This window comes from Symphalangus syndactylus, chromosome 1 (genome assembly GCF_028878055.3).
Source record: "Symphalangus syndactylus isolate Jambi chromosome 1, NHGRI_mSymSyn1-v2.1_pri, whole genome shotgun sequence".
Taxonomy (NCBI): Eukaryota; Metazoa; Chordata; class Mammalia; order Primates; family Hylobatidae; genus Symphalangus; species Symphalangus syndactylus.
The window spans coordinates 16,716,417-16,734,819 of NC_072423.2; the positions used below are offsets into that span (position 1 = coordinate 16,716,417).

Here is an 18,403-nt window from a genome sequence, read left to right on the forward strand (position 1 = left end):
ATTTTCATTAGAATTATCTCAATTTAATTTTTTCCATTTTTATTTCCAAAGATTTATCATTATTTTTTAAGAGACAGAGTCTAGCTCTGTCACCCAGGCTGGAGTGCAGTGGCATGGTCATAGCTCATTGTAGTCTCGAATGCCTGGACTCAAGTAATCCTCCTGTCTCAGTTTCCCAAGTGGCTGGGATTACAGACGTAATATTTGAGGGGAAAAGAACACAAACTCTCATGTAAAAGTGAGCAGAAAACATGAAAAGATAATTTACAAAGGACCTAAAAGTAGCCTTTATCTTTGGAAAAATATTATACAAATTAATACTACCCAAAGATACTTTTTTATTTATTAAATTGCCAACAATTAAGTATTGGCAGTACATTCTTTTGGCGAGGCTGTGGAAAATAAGCACTTTCATAACATTGTTAGAGAAAATGCAAATTAGTACAATTTTGGAAGGAAATTTGGCAATAGATAACAAAACTGTGTATTTACCTTTGATTAAACAATTCCACTTCTAGGAATTCTCTTTTATTTATCTACAGCAATATAAAAATACATATGTACTTGATAATTTAGCAAGCATTGTTTGTAATTATAAAACATGGAAACAACACAAATGCCTGTAAGAAGGATAGTTTTTGATAAATATATAACAATATATAGATAATGATAAACATATAACAAAATTATTTATAAATAAAATTTATTTTTAAAATAACAGTGGAGAACTACAGCTATTAGAAAGAGGGGGCTGGGCACAGCAGCTCACACCAATAATCCTAGAACTTTTGGAGGCTGAGGTGGGAGATACTTCTCACGGTAGTGAGACTGTATCTGTACAAAATATAAAATAAATCAGCCAGGCATGGTGGCACACACCTGTGGTCTCAGCTACTCAGGAGGCTGAGGTGGGAGGATCACTTGAGCCCAGGCTTTGAGGCTTCAGTGAGCCATGATTGCATCAGACTCCAGCCTGAGCAACAGAGAGACCATTTCTCCAAAAAAAAAAAAAAAAAAAAAAGAGAGGGGAGGATATCTTCAAACAGATATGGAACAAATTTTAGGAAGTATTGTCAAGTGAAGAAAGAAGCACAATGATAGAGAGTATTTATAGTTTATGATATTTACAGTTTTCTACTTTTGCATATAAAAGAAGGGGAAATTTAAAATACATGTATCTATTTGTGTAGAAAGAAAACAGGAAGGAACAGCTGGAAATGAATGAGATTAATTATGAGAATGGGTGGGAGTTAGTTAGGAAATAAGAGAGGATGGGAACAGTGTAGAAGAGATTGAGGGGTGGGATAGTGACCCTTCTCTGCATGTATCTTCTTGTATAGGTTGACTTTCATAATCATGTATGTTTTACTTGCTGAAAAGAAAAATAAAATCAACAAAAATGGGAAACAATAACATGGAATACAAACAAATTAATCCAGCTACATTTCACATGAATAGCATTGAAGTGAGAGAGGAAGTAACCCCAGTAACTCTCAGACTTATTTTTAGGACTTTAGTCCTCAGACTTTTGGCAAAAATAACTGTAACCAAGCATTGAACTCTAGTTACTAGTTTTATTTTTTGCAGTATTATTAGTTAGAAATTCTGAAACTACTTATTGTGTTCATAAGGCAAGGCAAATAAGTAAATATATTGTAGACAATGAAAGCCAGATTTTTTACTTTCACATTAGGAAAATTACAAATATGGAAGGAGGAAGATATTTAGTGTTGGATTATATTTGGAGTGTTGGATTATATTTGGAGCTTTCAGTATGAATCAATTATTTTGTTTTTTAAGAGATGAGGTCTCACTCTGTCATTGAAGCTGGAGTACAGTGCTGTGATCATAGTTGACTGCAGTTACGACCTCCTGGGCTCAAGTGATCCTCCCACCTCATCCCGAGTGGCCAGGATTAAAGGAATGTGCCGCCATGCCTGGTTCATTTTTAAACCTGTTTGTAGAGATAGGTTTCTCTGTGTTGCTCAGGCTGATCTTGAACTCCTTGCCTAAAGTGACCCTCCTACCCCAGCCTCACAAAATTCTGGAATTACAGGCAAATTAATGACTTTTAATTCGTAGATAAAATATATGTTTATGTGCCCAGGGGTACGTATGTGCATGCATACGTATATACACACACGTTTTCTAGCTTAGAAACAATGACACACTAAATAGCAATGTGTACGTTTAGTGCCCAAATCTTGCTTTCCAAACTCCATTCTCCACTTTAGGGAATCAACACTTTGGAACAAATATCCAATTTTAGAGCTTGGGCGAGGAAAGAACAAGATGAACCTGGAACATCTTGCTCTGCCAGAAAGTAAGGGAATGCTCAAAGGTTAATGGAGGTGTTAACTAATGTAGGGTGCAGGTACCTTATTACTGTTCTAAAGTCTAAAAGTATTTTGGAGAAAAGAGAGCTCTCGTACAGTGTTGTTGGGAACCACTGTGGAGAACAGTATGCAGGTTCCTCAAAAACTAAAAATAGAACCTACCCTCTGATCTAGCAATCCAGCTGCTGAGTATATATCTAAAAGAAAAAAAAAGTATATCAACGAGATAGCTGCACTCCCATGTTGATTGCAACACCATTCATGATAGCCAAGATAAGGAATCAGTCTAAGTTCTGTCAGCAAATGAATGGATAAAGAAAATGAACCATGTATGTACACAATGAAATATTACTCAGAGAAAAGAATGAAGTCCTGTCATTTGCAACAACATGGATGGAACTGGAGGCCATTGTGTTAAATGAAATAAGCCAGGCACAGAAAGACAAATATTGCAACTCATATTTGGGAACTAAAAAAAAAAAAACTTGAACTCATGAAGATAGAGAGTACAATGAGGGTTACCAGAGGCTAAAGAGTGGAGAGCCAGAGATAAAGAGGGGATGGTTAGTGGGTACAAAATACAGTTGGGAGGAATAAGATCTAGTGTTAAGTAGCACAACAGAGTAACTATAGTTAACAATAACTTATTGTATATTTCAAAATAACTAAAAGGAGTTGGAATGTTCCCAAAACAAAGAAATGATAAATGTTTGAGGTGATGGATGTCCCAGTTACCTTGATTTGAGCATTGCACATAGTGTGCCTGTATCAAAATATCATGTGTACCCCATAAATATGTACAATGATTATATATCCATAATTAAAAATTAAAAAATAATAAAAATAGTAAGATTTTACTCCGAAAAAAACCTAAAAATTATTTGAATTTGGGCACACCTCTGGCCCCTCGAGTTTCAGAAAAAGGATTGTAAATCATCTGTTTGTTCCTCAGTGTCTGAATACTTGGGGCATGAAGTCGTGTTCTGCCCTTTCTGACTTGTTTTTTCTGCATACGGCAATGTCCGTGTGTACACGTCTACATCCACACATGGTGGAGGGTGGAGGTCAGGAGTAGTAGGGGTAGCCTGACCCCTAACCTCAAGGTTAAGATGAGCCAAGCAGCTAAGCCAATTCCCCAAATATACATTATCATTTTCAGGAACTTTCCTGTGATTATAAGAACTTTTGAGTATTGTACATAGCTGTAAGGTAAATAAAATAATAATTCTTATGTTTATTTTCAATAATAGGTCACCAGGAAAGTACATCACCACGGCCACCTCATGATTCATCTCTTTCTGCTCCCCTGCCCAAACCGTGTGTTTTTGTTACTCCATCTCTTCTTTCAGCAATGTGCAGCCTCTTGGACAACCTCTTGACGATTGCTCCCAGAGACACTGCAAAGGCTTTTCGACAAGCTCATCTCATAGAACTTCTCTGTAGGTAAGAGATAAATACTCCTAGAGGGGCATGTTAGTCGAGATAAATTTACACAAGCTGTATTCATGACTTGATATAAGATTTCATGTGACCTGGGAATATAGCTTTATTCTTTTTCAGGCTCATGGAACTCTAGGATTTTGCTTTTGCCAGAATTGTCTTGATGGTTTTTATTTTACATCTAGTAAAGCACTTGTATTAGTTTGTTATCTCGACTATTAAGGCCAAAGAAAAACTCCTGCTTTCTAAAATTCATGGATCCTAAACCTTATTTATCCTCCAGCACACTTAAGGAATATGGTGCTATCCCCTATTCTTAATGGATGTGAGAGAATTTGGGAATTCATCTTTTTAGTGGTCATATCAGAATAATGTCCCTGGGTTGAAAAATTATTGGTTAAATTCATTTGGAGTTATTTTGTTATGGGAAATTAAACTTTTCATCAAAAAGTATTCTGATAAAATTTAGGGAAATTAAATTCAAAGAAAAATTGTTTGAATTTTTATTACTCACTTATTTGATATTAATCAGTCTGTAACATAATTTTTCTGAATTTCTAGTAAATTATAGTAGAAAACGACTAGATACTGAATTCAGGCTGACCTAAGGTCTAATGATAGTTCATTCACTCAGTAGCTTGCAGCCTTGGGAAGTTACTCCCTACTGTGTCATTAACACCTATTTAATGGGGTTAGTGTGAGAATTGAAAGTGATGGTATCTAGGATACCCCCTTAAGTATTACTTCTCCTTTCTTCTGGTGTTCAGTTTATTCTAGCCAGCCACACCCACCTCCTTTTGACCACATGTTTATTTGCATTTCTCTGTCTCTCTGTCCCTTTACCTTTGAACATTCACCATCTGAAATGTCTTCCGTCTTTTTGTCAAATCATAGTGCCTTCTCTTTCTTTCTGGGATATTAAGAAAACTCTAAGAAATATAAACTCTAAAAGAAGTATTCCTTGTTTCACTTCATTCGATTGGAATTATTCCTTTAACATGTATGATATGCAATGGAGTATGAGTTTGTTCTGGCTTTAATATTTATTGGTCATGTTTTTACTGTGCCTACTCGGATTGGAAAAGTAACTGCTAGTCAGTTGGCTTTCCTTCCCGGATGCTCCTGCCTGAAGATGACCAAAATAGAGCTCTAGGGATAAGATCTTCTTTGCTTCTTACGAGTCAGCTAAGAGTCTGATGTGGCATTGAGGCCTCAGGGGCATTAAAAGACCTATTATGGCAAAGGCTTATCATATTTCCATATCTGTTTTTCATTTTCGACTTTAAAAAAATCCTACTTGTTTTACTTTATTTTTATTTTTTTATTTTTATTATTTTTTGAGACAGAGTTTCACTCTTGTTGCCCAGGCTGGAGTGCAATGGCGCGATCTCTGCTCGCTGCAACCTCCGCCTCCCGGGTTCGAGCGATTCTCCTGTCTCAACCTCCTGAGTAGCTGGGATTACAGGCATCTGCCACTACGCCCGGCTAATTTTTGGTATTTTTAGTAGAAACGAGGTTTCACCATGTTCGCCAGGCTGGTCTCGAACTCCTGACCCCAGATAATCCACCCACCTTGGCGTCCCAAAGTGCTGGGATTATAGGCATGAGCCACCGCACCCGGCCTGTTTTACTTTATTTTGTTTTTTACTTTCTAAATATGAACAGTGTTGTTGCTATTTTAGCCAGTATTTTGGCTATTTTATTAGGAAAGTAACCACCAAGGTTCCTGTTACTCATTTGCTTTCTTTCCGAATGGGCTGTATTATATTTTATTCTGCTTTTTATTAGGTTTCCTTAGATATTTTCTTCACAACTCTTTGCTTCTCACGTTTCTCTGACAAGATATTTTCCTGTTTGAAGGTAACCCAGGATACAATTTGAACTTATTTGAGATATCTTTTTATAAACATTTTCTTTGCTTATAAAGATCCTTTCTCTTGAATTGTATTCGAGTTACCTTTAAACTTCAAATTCTGATTTTTTAATCTTTAATAAAAAGTATACTAATCTTCTGAAGGATTTTCTTTTTCTGATCATCACAGCATTGCAGATGCTACCCTCATACAGACATGTGTCCAGAAACTCAGAGTCCTGCTGCCTTCATCGCCTCCAGCTGAACACACTCAGGCTCAGGTAAGCGTCTCAAGTCTGTTTGGGGTTTGTTTACGTTAGGTGTCAAAAATAAAAATCTTGCTGAGGAGATACTAGTCATAGGAAAAGGATGAAAACCTCTCAAAATATACATGGTATGATGAGATTATTTGAAATATGTTACTTAAAATTTTAATATGGGACATGTTTGGATGTTAGAAAAGAGAGATGGGGTTTGAAGACCTAGATTCTATTCTTGACTCCATCATTAACCAGCTTTAAATGTATAATCAAGTGTCTGGATATCTTGGAGCACCACTTCAATAAAGAGGGACATTGGTATAGTTTGCCTCCTGCTTCTGTGATTTTAGGCTCTCTCTGTTATTTACACCAAAGTTAAAGTTGTTAAAATATTTGGTGGCTAACTTATGTGTATTTTCAAAACCCAATTTGATAAAAATGATTTATTCTTGTTCCTTCACAGATATTTACTGTTTTAAATTCTTGCCTATAGCTAGAATCTATTTATAAAACATGCCTAACAATTATTCATGTAGCTGTTGCTAACAGAAATTTTATTTCAAAATCAAGTTTTAAGAAGGGCCACAAGATTTATTTAGGGGATGATGAATTAAAGGTGAAGTAGACCAATATCTCTTGCTTTGAGATGTGTTCTTTGAGCTGAATAAGACAGACCCCGTTACAAAGTTTGGGAATGCTACACACATGGTCTTTGAAGCTCTTGTCCTGGTGCAGTGTTTTCACCTGAGCATGCCTATTGCATAATGACTGTCTCCTCCATTTTTCTGCTCTCCATCCAACAAATCTTTGTTGAGTACTTGCTGTGTGCCTAGATCTTCTCCAAGTGAATAAAACAAAGACCCTTCCTCAAGTTGGGAGAATAGATAATTAGAAAATCCATATATGCCTGAAGATGATAGACATCTCAGAAGAAAAACTAAAGCAGGGGACAGGAAGTGATGTCAGAGTTGGAAGGGTAGGGCTATTCCACTTAGGACAATTAGGCAGTGACGTGGGACCCGAAGTTAGTGAAGAAGCTAGTCCTGTGGTCATTGCAAGACCCCTGAGGTTGGGGTATGCTTGGCCTATCCAAGAAACAGCAAGGAGGGTGGAGTGGCTGGAGCAGAATCTGTGAGGGCAAAATGAGGCCAGAGGGGCACAGTCAGCTCCATGAAGTCAGGACCTTACTGGCTGTTATGTTCCATTGTGTTCTGAGTGTCTGGCACAGGGCTTGTCTCATGACAGGTGCTCACTTGATACTTGTGCGATGAATGAATAATAGCAGTAGCAAACACTTATGGGCATTTGTTTTTGTTAATTCATGTAATCTTCACAAGAATCATGAAGTTATCATTAATGTCATTTTATAAAGGAAATGCCTGAGGCCCAGAGAGATGAGTGACTTGTCCAAGGTCTCTGACATAGATTCCAACCCATGCAGGTCAGTTCCAGGGCCCACATTCTTAACCACTGCACTAGGTGGCCTTATGCAGATTAAATGCTTCTGGACTCTTGGTATGTATATAAGATCATTCACTCATGCCAGGAAATTCTTGAGCCTCTGCTTTACCAGATTCTGTTCTAGGTGCTAGTGATATATCCTTGAACAAAGCAGATGAGCATCTCTCCTCACGTACAGTCTGTGCCATAAATGCAGGAGACAGACAGTGAACAAGTAAATAAAATGCATTTTATCAGATAGTCACAAATGGTATGGAAAAAAGTAATTGAGGATGGGTAAAAGGGTCTGTCAGCAAGGGGAGGGGCCTCCTGAAGGTGACACTTAAGCAGAAAGCTGGGGAGGTGAGGGAGCAGGCTGCGAGTGCCTGCAGCAGATGGAGTGATCAGAGCCCTGCTGGTGGGGTTATACTCTGCTAAAGGTATGATGTATTAAAGTTTGTGGTCAGTTGGTTGGTATTTTTTTTTGAAGAGGGCCATACATAGAAAAAGAGTTACTTTATCAACTACTCAATATATTAATATTTTATTTAATCTTGAATGTGATCGTATACAAAAGAATCTATAGCAATTCAGCTTTTTCTCTATAACACTTCTTCTTGCCTCACCTGGCATGGTTTATCTATTTATGGTAATATTTCATACATCCAGAGGTCAGACTTGCTATAATTTCAGTAGTGTAGAATATGAAGTTAATATGAAGTCTCAAGACTTCACGGCAGTAAACAAATTAAATTTCACAAACTGAAGAGTTTGTGAAACCTGGAGCCACCTACACTTTTATATAAAGTAAGTTGGCAAATGAGATAAAGGGAGAACGTATTCATCAGGAGAAGTAGGACAGAACTATTTGTAAATAGTCTGAGACCATTGACCTCAGGGACACATACTCCACAAATTTACAACAGGCTCTTGACTCTTCATTACACTCCTACAACCCCAGAATAAGGTGAGAGGAAAAAAAGTGTGTGTGTGTGTGTGTGTGTGTGTGTGTGTGTGTGTACAGAGAGAGAGAATGACTGATTTCAGAATATCTTTATAAAATTCACTTATATGTAACTGGCTCATTGCTTGAGGGTAGTGGACAAACGAGACATCACAGCTCATTCTTTAATTGTTACATATTCAGAGGATTATTTTTCTGAAAAGTACTTTTGCCAGTTAATACTTAACAACATTAGCATCAGGCAAATTCCAGAGATGGTTTTGTTGGTGATATTGAAGATGATTTAATTTTTTCTTTTATAATTAATAATGGGAGTATTTTTACGCTGAGGGCAATAATAGAACATATTTGCATTTCATTTGTAGCAATAACTAGGCTATTAGGCTAGCTTTCCCCCACCCCCACTTACGCACTTTGAAGGGTATTTTTGTAATCTTTCTTTCTTTACAAAATTATAGACTTTATGGCTTTGTTATGCACTTTTCTACTTCTTCCATAATATTGATTTCATAATTTGACTACTTGAAAAATGTGGAGACTTTTTTTTTTTCTTTTGAAACAGGGTTTTACTCTGTCACCCAGGCTGGAGTTCAGTGGTGTGATCACAGCTCACTGTAGCCTCTACCTTCTGGGCTTAAGTGGTCCTGCCATCTCAGCCTCCCAAGTAGCTGGGACTGCAGGCCTGGCTAATTTTTATATTTTTTGTGGAAACAGGATCTTGCCGTATTGCCCAGGCTGGTCTCAAACTCCTGGGCTCAAGCCATCTGCCCACCTTGGCCTCTCAAAGGACTGGCATTACAGTACAGGTGTGTTAGCCACCACACCTGGCCAAGACTTTACTTCTTTAAGTGGAATTCAAAACTTGACTTTGAAAACATTGCTTTGTTTGGTGTATAGTTGACAGTATTAATATGGCTGTTAATGACATGCTTATGAGAAAAATAATGCTTTGTCTGCTATGTGTTAATTTCAGATCTTGAAAAATTATGGTTAATATTTTATTTTTTATTGTGTTACAAAAGTAAAATACTGTATCACTGAGATGGGCTTTTTATATGGCATGTTTGATTTTACCCTGTCTCCTTTTCAAACAGGTTTCCTTTCTCCTGGAATACCTATCCTCTTTGTCCAGGCTTCTGCAGTCATGTTTATTGGTGGAGCCTGACCTTGTGATTCAGGATGAGCTTATGAAACCTCTTATCACCAATATCATTGGCATTCTCACCGTATGTACCAAAGATGTATTAGGTAAGCTTAATTGTTTTAGTTTAGAATGTAAGCGAATAATAGTGAGAAAAAAAAACTTACTCTGTTTCAGGTATTCACTTGAAGGTTACTTTTTGAATTTCTTTTTGCTAGTATTTTGGAAGGCTTTGATAATGTGTTTTATAGTTTGGGTGCATTTTAGTGGTACCAATTAAGACAAGTGTGCAGTATAATAAAGGACTACCCTTGAGTTTTCAGTTTAAATGAGGGCAAAGCCCTCTGTGTGATGTCAGAAAGTACAGTGAGTTCTGGGTATTAATTATTCTTATAAACTATGGCTAAGGCCAAAAACTTAATAAAACATTCCCAATAACAAGTATAAGCCAATCTAGAATACATCAAAAATTTCCTAAGGTCCTAAATTATTGAAATGTATATATATTTTGTGATCTAATGTTATCTCCAGGGGAAAATATTTTATGATGAAACGTTGAATGTAATGCTTAGTGGAGAAAATTAAAGCAAAGTAGGATCTTTGTCAAAATCTAATATAATTGTTTTAAAAATGGAAACAATCATTTATAATGAAGTAATTGACCATTTGGTAATTCTCTTTGCCTTTCAGTTTTATTTGAACGATGGATTTACTTGGTTTTAGGTCTAGAAAACGAAGTGTGTTATGATACCCAGCAAAGCCAGTTCTTAGCATCTCATCAGTGTTAAAATGATCTCGATGTTAAGGGAATAGTAATTCTTTAGAAATTCAACAAGTGGCAGTGATACCCTAACTAAGCTTATTAGGTTAGACTGGACAAGCTCAACAAGGTGATATCACCCCCAGTCCCTAAGGCGTGAAAATTGATTTTGGGGAGAAGAGGGTGAGGCAAAAACATCTTAGAAATTAAAATGGTTTGTAGGCTTCCAAAGCTCCACTCTACCTGAGACAATCTTATTACTATTTCTCTTCTTGGTTTTTCTTGAGAATTCCTTGAGAAGCATTGACGTTGAGTTCATGGAAGATACACAAGATGTATGCAAGACTAGTGCCACAAAACTGTGGTGAATAGATGACAGCAGCTGGAGGACCTTTGGTTGATTGTTTGATCCCAAGGTCATATAGCAAAAGGTGGTCTGTGTATCTTGGCTGCTACTGGCTGCCTTGTGAATGCTTTTTATTGATCCTCTTGCTTTTCTGTATGATTTGAGCTTTGAAAATTAAATGAAAGTAGTATATATTTAATTACATAAAAGTTGTTTAACCCATCATTAATTACATCAAGCGCTGAAAGGAAAAAATGTCAATATCTGAAGGTACATCTATTAGCTGGTTAAATTAAAAATTGTTTTCTCATATCTAGCAAAAGGTTTTAAAAGTTCACTAAAAATAATTTTTAAGAAGTTTTTAAAATTTTTTCTGAAAAAAAAGTTTTAAATGATTTTATAAGAATTTATTATATTGCTATTATGTATTTATATGAATTGCTAATTTATGTATATAAATTGATACATTGTGATGATATATATATATAAGTAAATAAATTACATGAAAAGTTATTCAGCAAGTATAGGTGCAAAGCTAAATTTGGTGTTAATAGGTCTTTAATTTTTAATTTAATTTTCAACTTAAATGTTTTATTCGGCTATTCTTAAGCCTGTATTGAATAAAAACAGTAAGCTCTATACTTAGCCTTTTTATGTACAACGTACAGATATACATATAGTACATAAAGAGATATACAGTATATGTGTGGAATTAAAATCTTGTGGGGATGGCAATGAGGAAACATATTTCTAAAATAAACTCTTTAGAGAGCCACTAATGACAAGAGGGTTGAGAAACACCAAGGATTGCCCTGGGGAAGGTGCAGTTTTCAAGTACCTCATAGGTGCTGAAGTACACCTAGATAGATGTCCCCGGGGTTAACGTCCTATAAAGTTTACATTATAGTGGAATTTGATAAAAGATGACAAATCCTCCTGATGGCGTGGTCAGAGAGAGTCCTCAATGACTGCTCTCCAGCTTCCATTTACCTGAGTACAGAGAAGGGAAAATGGGTCCTCATCCTAGAATTGCTACATCCTTAGCCATAGGAAGAGCTGCAGAATCTTCTTTTGTGTCATACTTTTCTTTGTGGGATGATTCTTTTCTTGGTTCTTCAAAGAAATTCTTTCTTTTCTACCTTGACCTTGGCACACAGTGCTTTCCTTTCACCCCTGCCCGAAGCTGCTGGAGGGGATAAAGGAAATAGGGGAAAACTTACTCTGACAAAAGTAGCACAAACAATGACATAGTTTTATAATGTGCCAATATATAGTTCTGCAGTCATGGCTTAATATTTAGTTTGTCACACCTTCTGATTGTTCTTGAGTATGCTTTAATAAGAGGAGAGTTTGTGAGTGTGGCTTTATATGCAGGAGGGTGGAGGGGAGATATCTTAAGAAGCAATGGAAAAGAAGTTAATTGAAACAAATTTTGGATAATGCTGAATTAGATTTGTCTTCATTTGATAAGTGCACACCCCTCATTTTAAGTGTAATGAAGTGTCTGTGGTAAGTTTTATATCTTGAAAGGTTCTTTTCCTTCGTTGTGTTAATAACTTGAAGTGTTTTGATTAATTTTATAGATAAAGAGTTAATATCAGCTTTTTATCACACATGGACACATTTATTTAATCTTCTGGCCATGCTCCTGAGGAAAGCTGGTGCCGTCACACTCCCATCTGTTACCGTGGCCCTGGCCAAGCACTGGACAGCGGCGATTGGTAAGAAGATACTCGCATAATCTTGGGGGCTTTCTGCTAATAAAACGAGATAATGATTCTGCCTGTTTAGATACGTAAATTCACTAAAGTTAAGTAATTATGGTGTGGCATATAAAAGAGGTATCAGGGTGCTTGCTTTGAAAAATTTGCAGTGTTCTTGAGCCCCCCAAAAATGCATTTTTGAAAAATTGAAACACATTTTGAGATAACATAAAAGCGAGTTAGGAAAGCCTGTGGTTTTATTATTATTTTTTTATTTTTTTAAGCTTTTTAAAGATGTCATCCCTGAAGCTGTCTTTTATTGAGAACATTATATTGGCCACTGTTGGTTTTTTTAAATTTTACTTTTAAGTTCTGGGATACATGTGCGGAACGTGCAGGTTTTTTACATAGGAATACATGTGCCATGGTGGTTTGCTGCACCTGTCAACCCATCATCTAGGTTTTAAGCCCCGCATGCATTAGGTATTTGTCCTAATGCTCTCCCTCCTCTTGCTTCTCATCCCCCGACACGGTGTGTGATGTTCCCTTCCCTGTGTCCGTGTGTTCTCATTGTTCATCTCTCACTTGTGAACGAGAACACGCAGTGTTTGGTTTTCTGTTCCTGTGTTAGTTTGCTGAGAATGATGGCTTCCAGCTTCAACCATGTACCTGAAAGGACATGAACTCATTCTTTTTTTATGGCTGCATAGTGTTCCATGGTATATATGTGCCGCATTTTCTTTATCCACTCTGTCATTGATGGGCATTTGAGTTGGTTCCAAGTCTTTGCTATTGCCAACAATGCCACAGTAAACATACGTGTGCATTTGTCTTTACAGTAGGATGATTTATAAAACTTTGGGTATATACCCAGTAATGGGATTGCTGGGTCAAATGGTATTTCTGGTTCTAGATGCTTGAGGAATCGCCACACTGTCTTCCACAATGGTTGAACTAATTTATACTCCTACCAGCAGTGTAAAAGCATTCCTATTTTCTCCACATCCTCGCCAGCATCTGTTGTTTCCTGACTTTTGAATAATCACCATTCTAACTGGCGTGAGATGGTATCTCATTGTGGTTTTGATTTGCATTTCTCTAATGACCAGTGATGATGAGTTTTTTTTCATGTTTGTTGGCTGCATAAATGTCATCTTTTGAGAAGTGTATGTTCATATCCTTCGTCCACTTTTTGATGGGGTTGTTTTTTTTTTCTTGTAAATTTGTTTAAGTTCCTTGTAGATTCTGGATGTTAGACCTTTGTCAGATGGATAGATTGCAAAAATTGTCTCCCATGGTGTAGGTTGCCTGTTTACTCTGATGATTGTTTTGCTGTGCAGACGCTCTTTAGATCCCATTTGTCACTTTTAAGTCTGTGGTTTTATAAAGGTACCTATGATATGATTATAAAACAGTGAGATAAATTTTCTCGTGTTGGTATAGAAACCAGTATCATTTCTGACATATATGCATCATATGCGGATACATCTTCATATATAAAATCCGGTATACATGATAACATGGAAAGTTATGATAAAAATAACTTTCTCATCACATCAGAATTTTCTTATAGTACAGAAATGCGAAGAGTATAGTATAATTATTTTTATAAGATGTTTTTCATGATAGTTGCCCACTAAAATAAACATGGTTATTTTAAAATAACTAATCTTTAATTATTCATGAAGCCTCCTAAATTTTAGCATAGAAAAAAGCTGTTTTTTAACATAAATATTCATAGCTGACATTTATGTAACCTTTTTAAACAACCTGCTTAAATGTACTCAAAATTGAGTTATTTTAAGCTTCCAAAGTACCTGCTAATTCAACTGACTGATTTTTTTTAACATTTATTTTATCATTTGATCATTCAGTAAACTTAAATGCATGATACAATTTTTAACCAAAGCGATAGTAAGAATTACGGCAAATGCATGTTTAACAAGGAACAGAATTGTTAGTTTTCTGAATATAGGAGTTCTGAGTCTACCATGGAGTACAGTGTCCATGTAGGATATCATTATTTTGTTTAAAATATAATAATTGAAAGAGATTGACTGATTAAGACATTGAGATTTTCTTCTTATATTTATTGGGGGAAAATTAGTTTATCACCTGAGTCACCAATAATATCAATAGAAAGCATGATGCTACCCACATTAGATAAATCTGGCCTGCAGCTTGTTTTGGTAAATAAAGTTTTATTGGAACATAGCCACACTCATTTACATATTGCATATGGCTGCTTTCATGCTACAACAGTTGAGAAGAATAGTTGTGAAAAAGCCAGTTACCTGCAGAATATAAAATACCCACTACTTGGCCCTTTACAGAAAAAGTTTGCTGACCTCTGACTTAAACTTATTTATCTGACACTATTTCTCTAGTGATAAAATAAATACATATTAAATTCAAAACCTTCCTTCAAAATATGTCTATAGTTTTATGTAATAATAGTACTAATCAAGAGTAACTTACCGCATAAATGGTTTTCATAATAGTAATGTTAATGAAAGCATTAATAACAATTATCATTGATTTTTTTGCCATGGTTTTATTTTTGGTTTTTGTTTTTTTTAAAATCAATTTCCATCTCATATGCCCATATACATTTAAAAGATCTCGTGGTCACTCCGTAACTTGCGTTATCTATAAGAGTCTTTTCTCAAACTTGACTAATATTTGGACATCATTTAAATGAACATAATTCTCATGAAACTCTACTGCTACTTTATTTTTCTTATGTAACTTTAATTTGTACAAGCCAAAATCTAAGTAAAAATTTTTATGGTTATAATTCTCACACAAGCATAAATCTAAAATATAAAATCAAAACAAAATTATAAATCCAATTTTTCAAGTTTATAAAATATAGAACAACACATGTAATTTTGATTAAACAAAACCAGTGCTCCCAACAGGAAATTAATAATGACTGTTTCAGTGTAAATTCCTTTGAGTTTGGTCTGTTCTTTCCACTCTGTATTAAGTTTGTGAATCAGTTCGTGACCACTCATGTGCTGTCTGAACTGCTATGAAATATTTATTTGTACATTGTGCCAACACTGCATACTAAGTCTTGCTTTTAAGTTCTATTTGGTACCAGCTCCTTTAAAAATTGCAACACAATCACACAAGTTGGTAATCTAGATGATCCAGAGTATAGTTACTTTAAAATCAATTTGATTTCCTTCTTTGTTGAATTTTGAAGAAATTTTCAAACATTCACATCTGAAATTATTCTTTTAGATATGTTCTGCAAATGTGCAGGCTTGTCTGCCACGTGCCCTGCCCTGTATACTGCCAGCCTGCAATTCCTTTCTATTCTCTTGACCGAAGAAGCAAAAGGGCATCTCCAGGCTAAGAGCAAAACAAATTTATCCTATAGTCCAACAATGGCTTCACTTCTTGATGACACTCAGGAAAATCAGAAATCTCTAGAACGACTTAGTGATGTAATTCTTCAGGTACGTCATTTCTTGGTTTTTCAAAAACTTTAGCATTTAAATGAATTGACTTTCAGTCATGGTCTTGTTAAAAACTGTCTCAGTCATTTAAATTAAGAAATAGTAATGCTTATTATGACTGTTTAAATGATACAAAAGTTTATAAAGTTAAATTAACTATCTCCTCCTTAGCCCCACCCGCTTATGTTGACCAGTTTCTTCAGTGAATATGATATAAAAATTTGAAGTGAAATATTACTAATCTAAATCTAACAGTTGATCAAGACAATGTTTCATATCATGACGAAAATGGATATATTTCAGGAATGCAGTTATGGTTCAAAATTTATTGTAATTTTAAAGATAAATCTATGTCTCTGAAAATATATTCTAAGTGACATTTGATTTCTATAAATGGACCACAGATTTTTGGGGCTGGTTACATGTATAGGTAAGTGGACTTGTCTGGCACATTTGGAAGAAAATGCCCCCTTTCCAAGCCCTGTTACCTGTTTTATCTTATAAAATTATGTTTATAGTCTAAAATGTGAATCAATAATTTTATTAATCAGAAAACATTCTAAAATCACTAAAGTATTATTTTATAAGTAGATTAGTAATTTTTTAAAAACTGTGTGTTTACTAAGTTAAAGTTGTACATTGTTTTTTACAAACAGGAATATTTTTAGATTTTTCAGTATTTAGAATTATTCTTTTTAATCATATGGTTTTATGATTTTTGTCTTCTCGCTGAAAGGTAGAAAAGTAATAGAATTGTTTACTGAAGAATTTGCGTCAGCTTCCCAATCAGCCAGCCACGTTTGGCAAAGACAGAAGATTGTCTCTGTGCCGATTTGTTATAGGCCCTTTGTTGCTTAGAATTTGGAGATTTTTACCCACTTCTTTGCCTGTGAGAGTCATGGTCATGCAGATATTTCTGGTATGACTGCTTGTGCATTTTGGGCACAAGGCTTGATTATGTTGAGATGCAGAAAGGATTGCCAGTAAGAGAGGAGAAAACGCTTCCTGGTTCACCCAGGAGCTGTCCTGTGGAGAGTGTCACAGGGCTTCTCAGGGGACTTTGTCTCCCTTGTGCTACAGAATCTGATTGCCTTTCCAGCATAGGTAAGAAGCCTGTTAAGGCATCCCCCATTTTCTCATCCATCTCCAGCAGCGCCTTCAGAAGCCTGGATAGAGCTCTAGGGGAGAAGGGTTCCTCAAAGCATTTCTCTAAAAGCCTCTTATTCTTGGGAGGCCATAGCTTTCCTGTACCTACTCCCTCACTGTCAGTTCACTTAAATTTTCTTTGTTGAAAACAAAAACTGGACGTTGTCCCAGTTTTCTCATTCCCCATCAGAACAACAGACTTTATTTCCCAATGATTAACTGAGTCTCCAGTTTTGCACTTTAAAGAATGTTGTAAGGAGGAAAATTCAAACCTTTTCAAAAGTCTCCCAACCACAACCGCTATCTAATTTAATTATAAATTTCCTAACTTTGGCTTTGGTTGGAGCACGGTACTGCTTGGGGAAAGGCTTTTGATCTTGCTGACACACTTTGCTCGACAGAGAATTTCAGTGACTTCACTCACTCAGAGGAGAGTGCAGTGAGGGCAGTGTGCTGGGCCCTGCCCTCCCTGCCAAGGCCAAAATGGCAATAGCTGTGGGAGCCTGGCTCTGCATGGATGACTAGATGTTCTGCAACCAGTCCTCCTGGACCTGGGAAATTTAAAGACTTCCAGCCAGGCGAAGCCAGGGCTATTTTATTTCCCAACTCTTTAATGTTGTTTGTGGTGCTGTGTTTGAAGGATCCGTGATGAGACTCATGATACATATGGATCCATGTAGAGTAATGAATCAGTTTATAATAGTATACACAGGAAAAAAAAAATCTGTGCTAGAGGAATTTGTGAAATGTACCTTGTCCTTATTTTTACCTAATACTTTGTAATATTATTCATTATAAAAGCTTTTGTTTATAATTTTTTTGTTACCTTTTTGGACAAAGAAAATGAGATAGCCTACAGTCACAGAATATCTCAATGATTTTCCTAATGACTAGCTAATTTTCTTCTTTATTTCTTCTAAATTACAAAACATGTATTTTGTGAGGGTATGGATACATTAACCAATTATTTAAACCATGTCTCCTAATAAATCATACTCTTTGTGTTAGTGTAAGCAGTAGAATTTGGATACATGACATCTGTTAGAAAGGCACAGGCAAGTTTAAGACAAAGAAAGTGAAGAGAGGAAGTATACTCCTGGCACACTTATGACAAAATGTGTACCTAATGTAAATTGGGAGTTAATGGGCCTATTAAATTACAAACACTGGTTTTTTTGCCCTATAGAAATAGGATATGTGAATTAAAATATTATTAGAATACATTCAACAGCAACACGTTTTGGTAAGTAATAAATGTAGCTTACTATATGTCCATGGAGGCTGTGGTTTGGGCCAAGTGCTATATGAAGCAAAGTAAACTACAGTCTAAATTATCTGAAGAAATTATATTCTAAAATTGGTGTCTTTCAAAGGTCTATTTAAGTTTTCTGTAAATCCATACGCAAAAAACATTTGATATGGGACCTTAGGCAAGTCACTTAACTTCTTGTGATTCAGTTCTTCAAGTGCAAAATGATAGGCTTTTATTACATTATTACTAAGTTTCAGCTGCCTCTAAAATCTCCATCCTCCTAACAAATTACTGTA

General features: G+C 35.8%; 1 protein-coding gene across 8 annotated transcripts in view; it reads left to right on the forward strand.

Moving 5' to 3' along the window:
* RTTN (rotatin) overlaps positions 1-18,403 on the forward strand; it is a 205,391-nt gene that overhangs the window by 146,955 nt on the left and 40,033 nt on the right. For all 8 annotated transcript variants that reach the window (XR_010120163.1, XR_010120168.1, XM_055296715.2 and 5 more), the window contains 5 exons: positions 3,587-3,779; positions 5,819-5,909; positions 9,387-9,540; positions 12,123-12,260; positions 15,492-15,709. Coding sequence is in view for 6 of the 8 variants with exons in the window: in XM_055296715.2 (XP_055152690.1) it covers positions 3,587-3,779; positions 5,819-5,909; positions 9,387-9,540; positions 12,123-12,260; positions 15,492-15,709 (794 nt within the window). In the remaining 2 variants the exon portion in view is untranslated. The remainder of the gene's footprint in view (positions 1-3,586; positions 3,780-5,818; positions 5,910-9,386; positions 9,541-12,122; positions 12,261-15,491; positions 15,710-18,403) is intronic.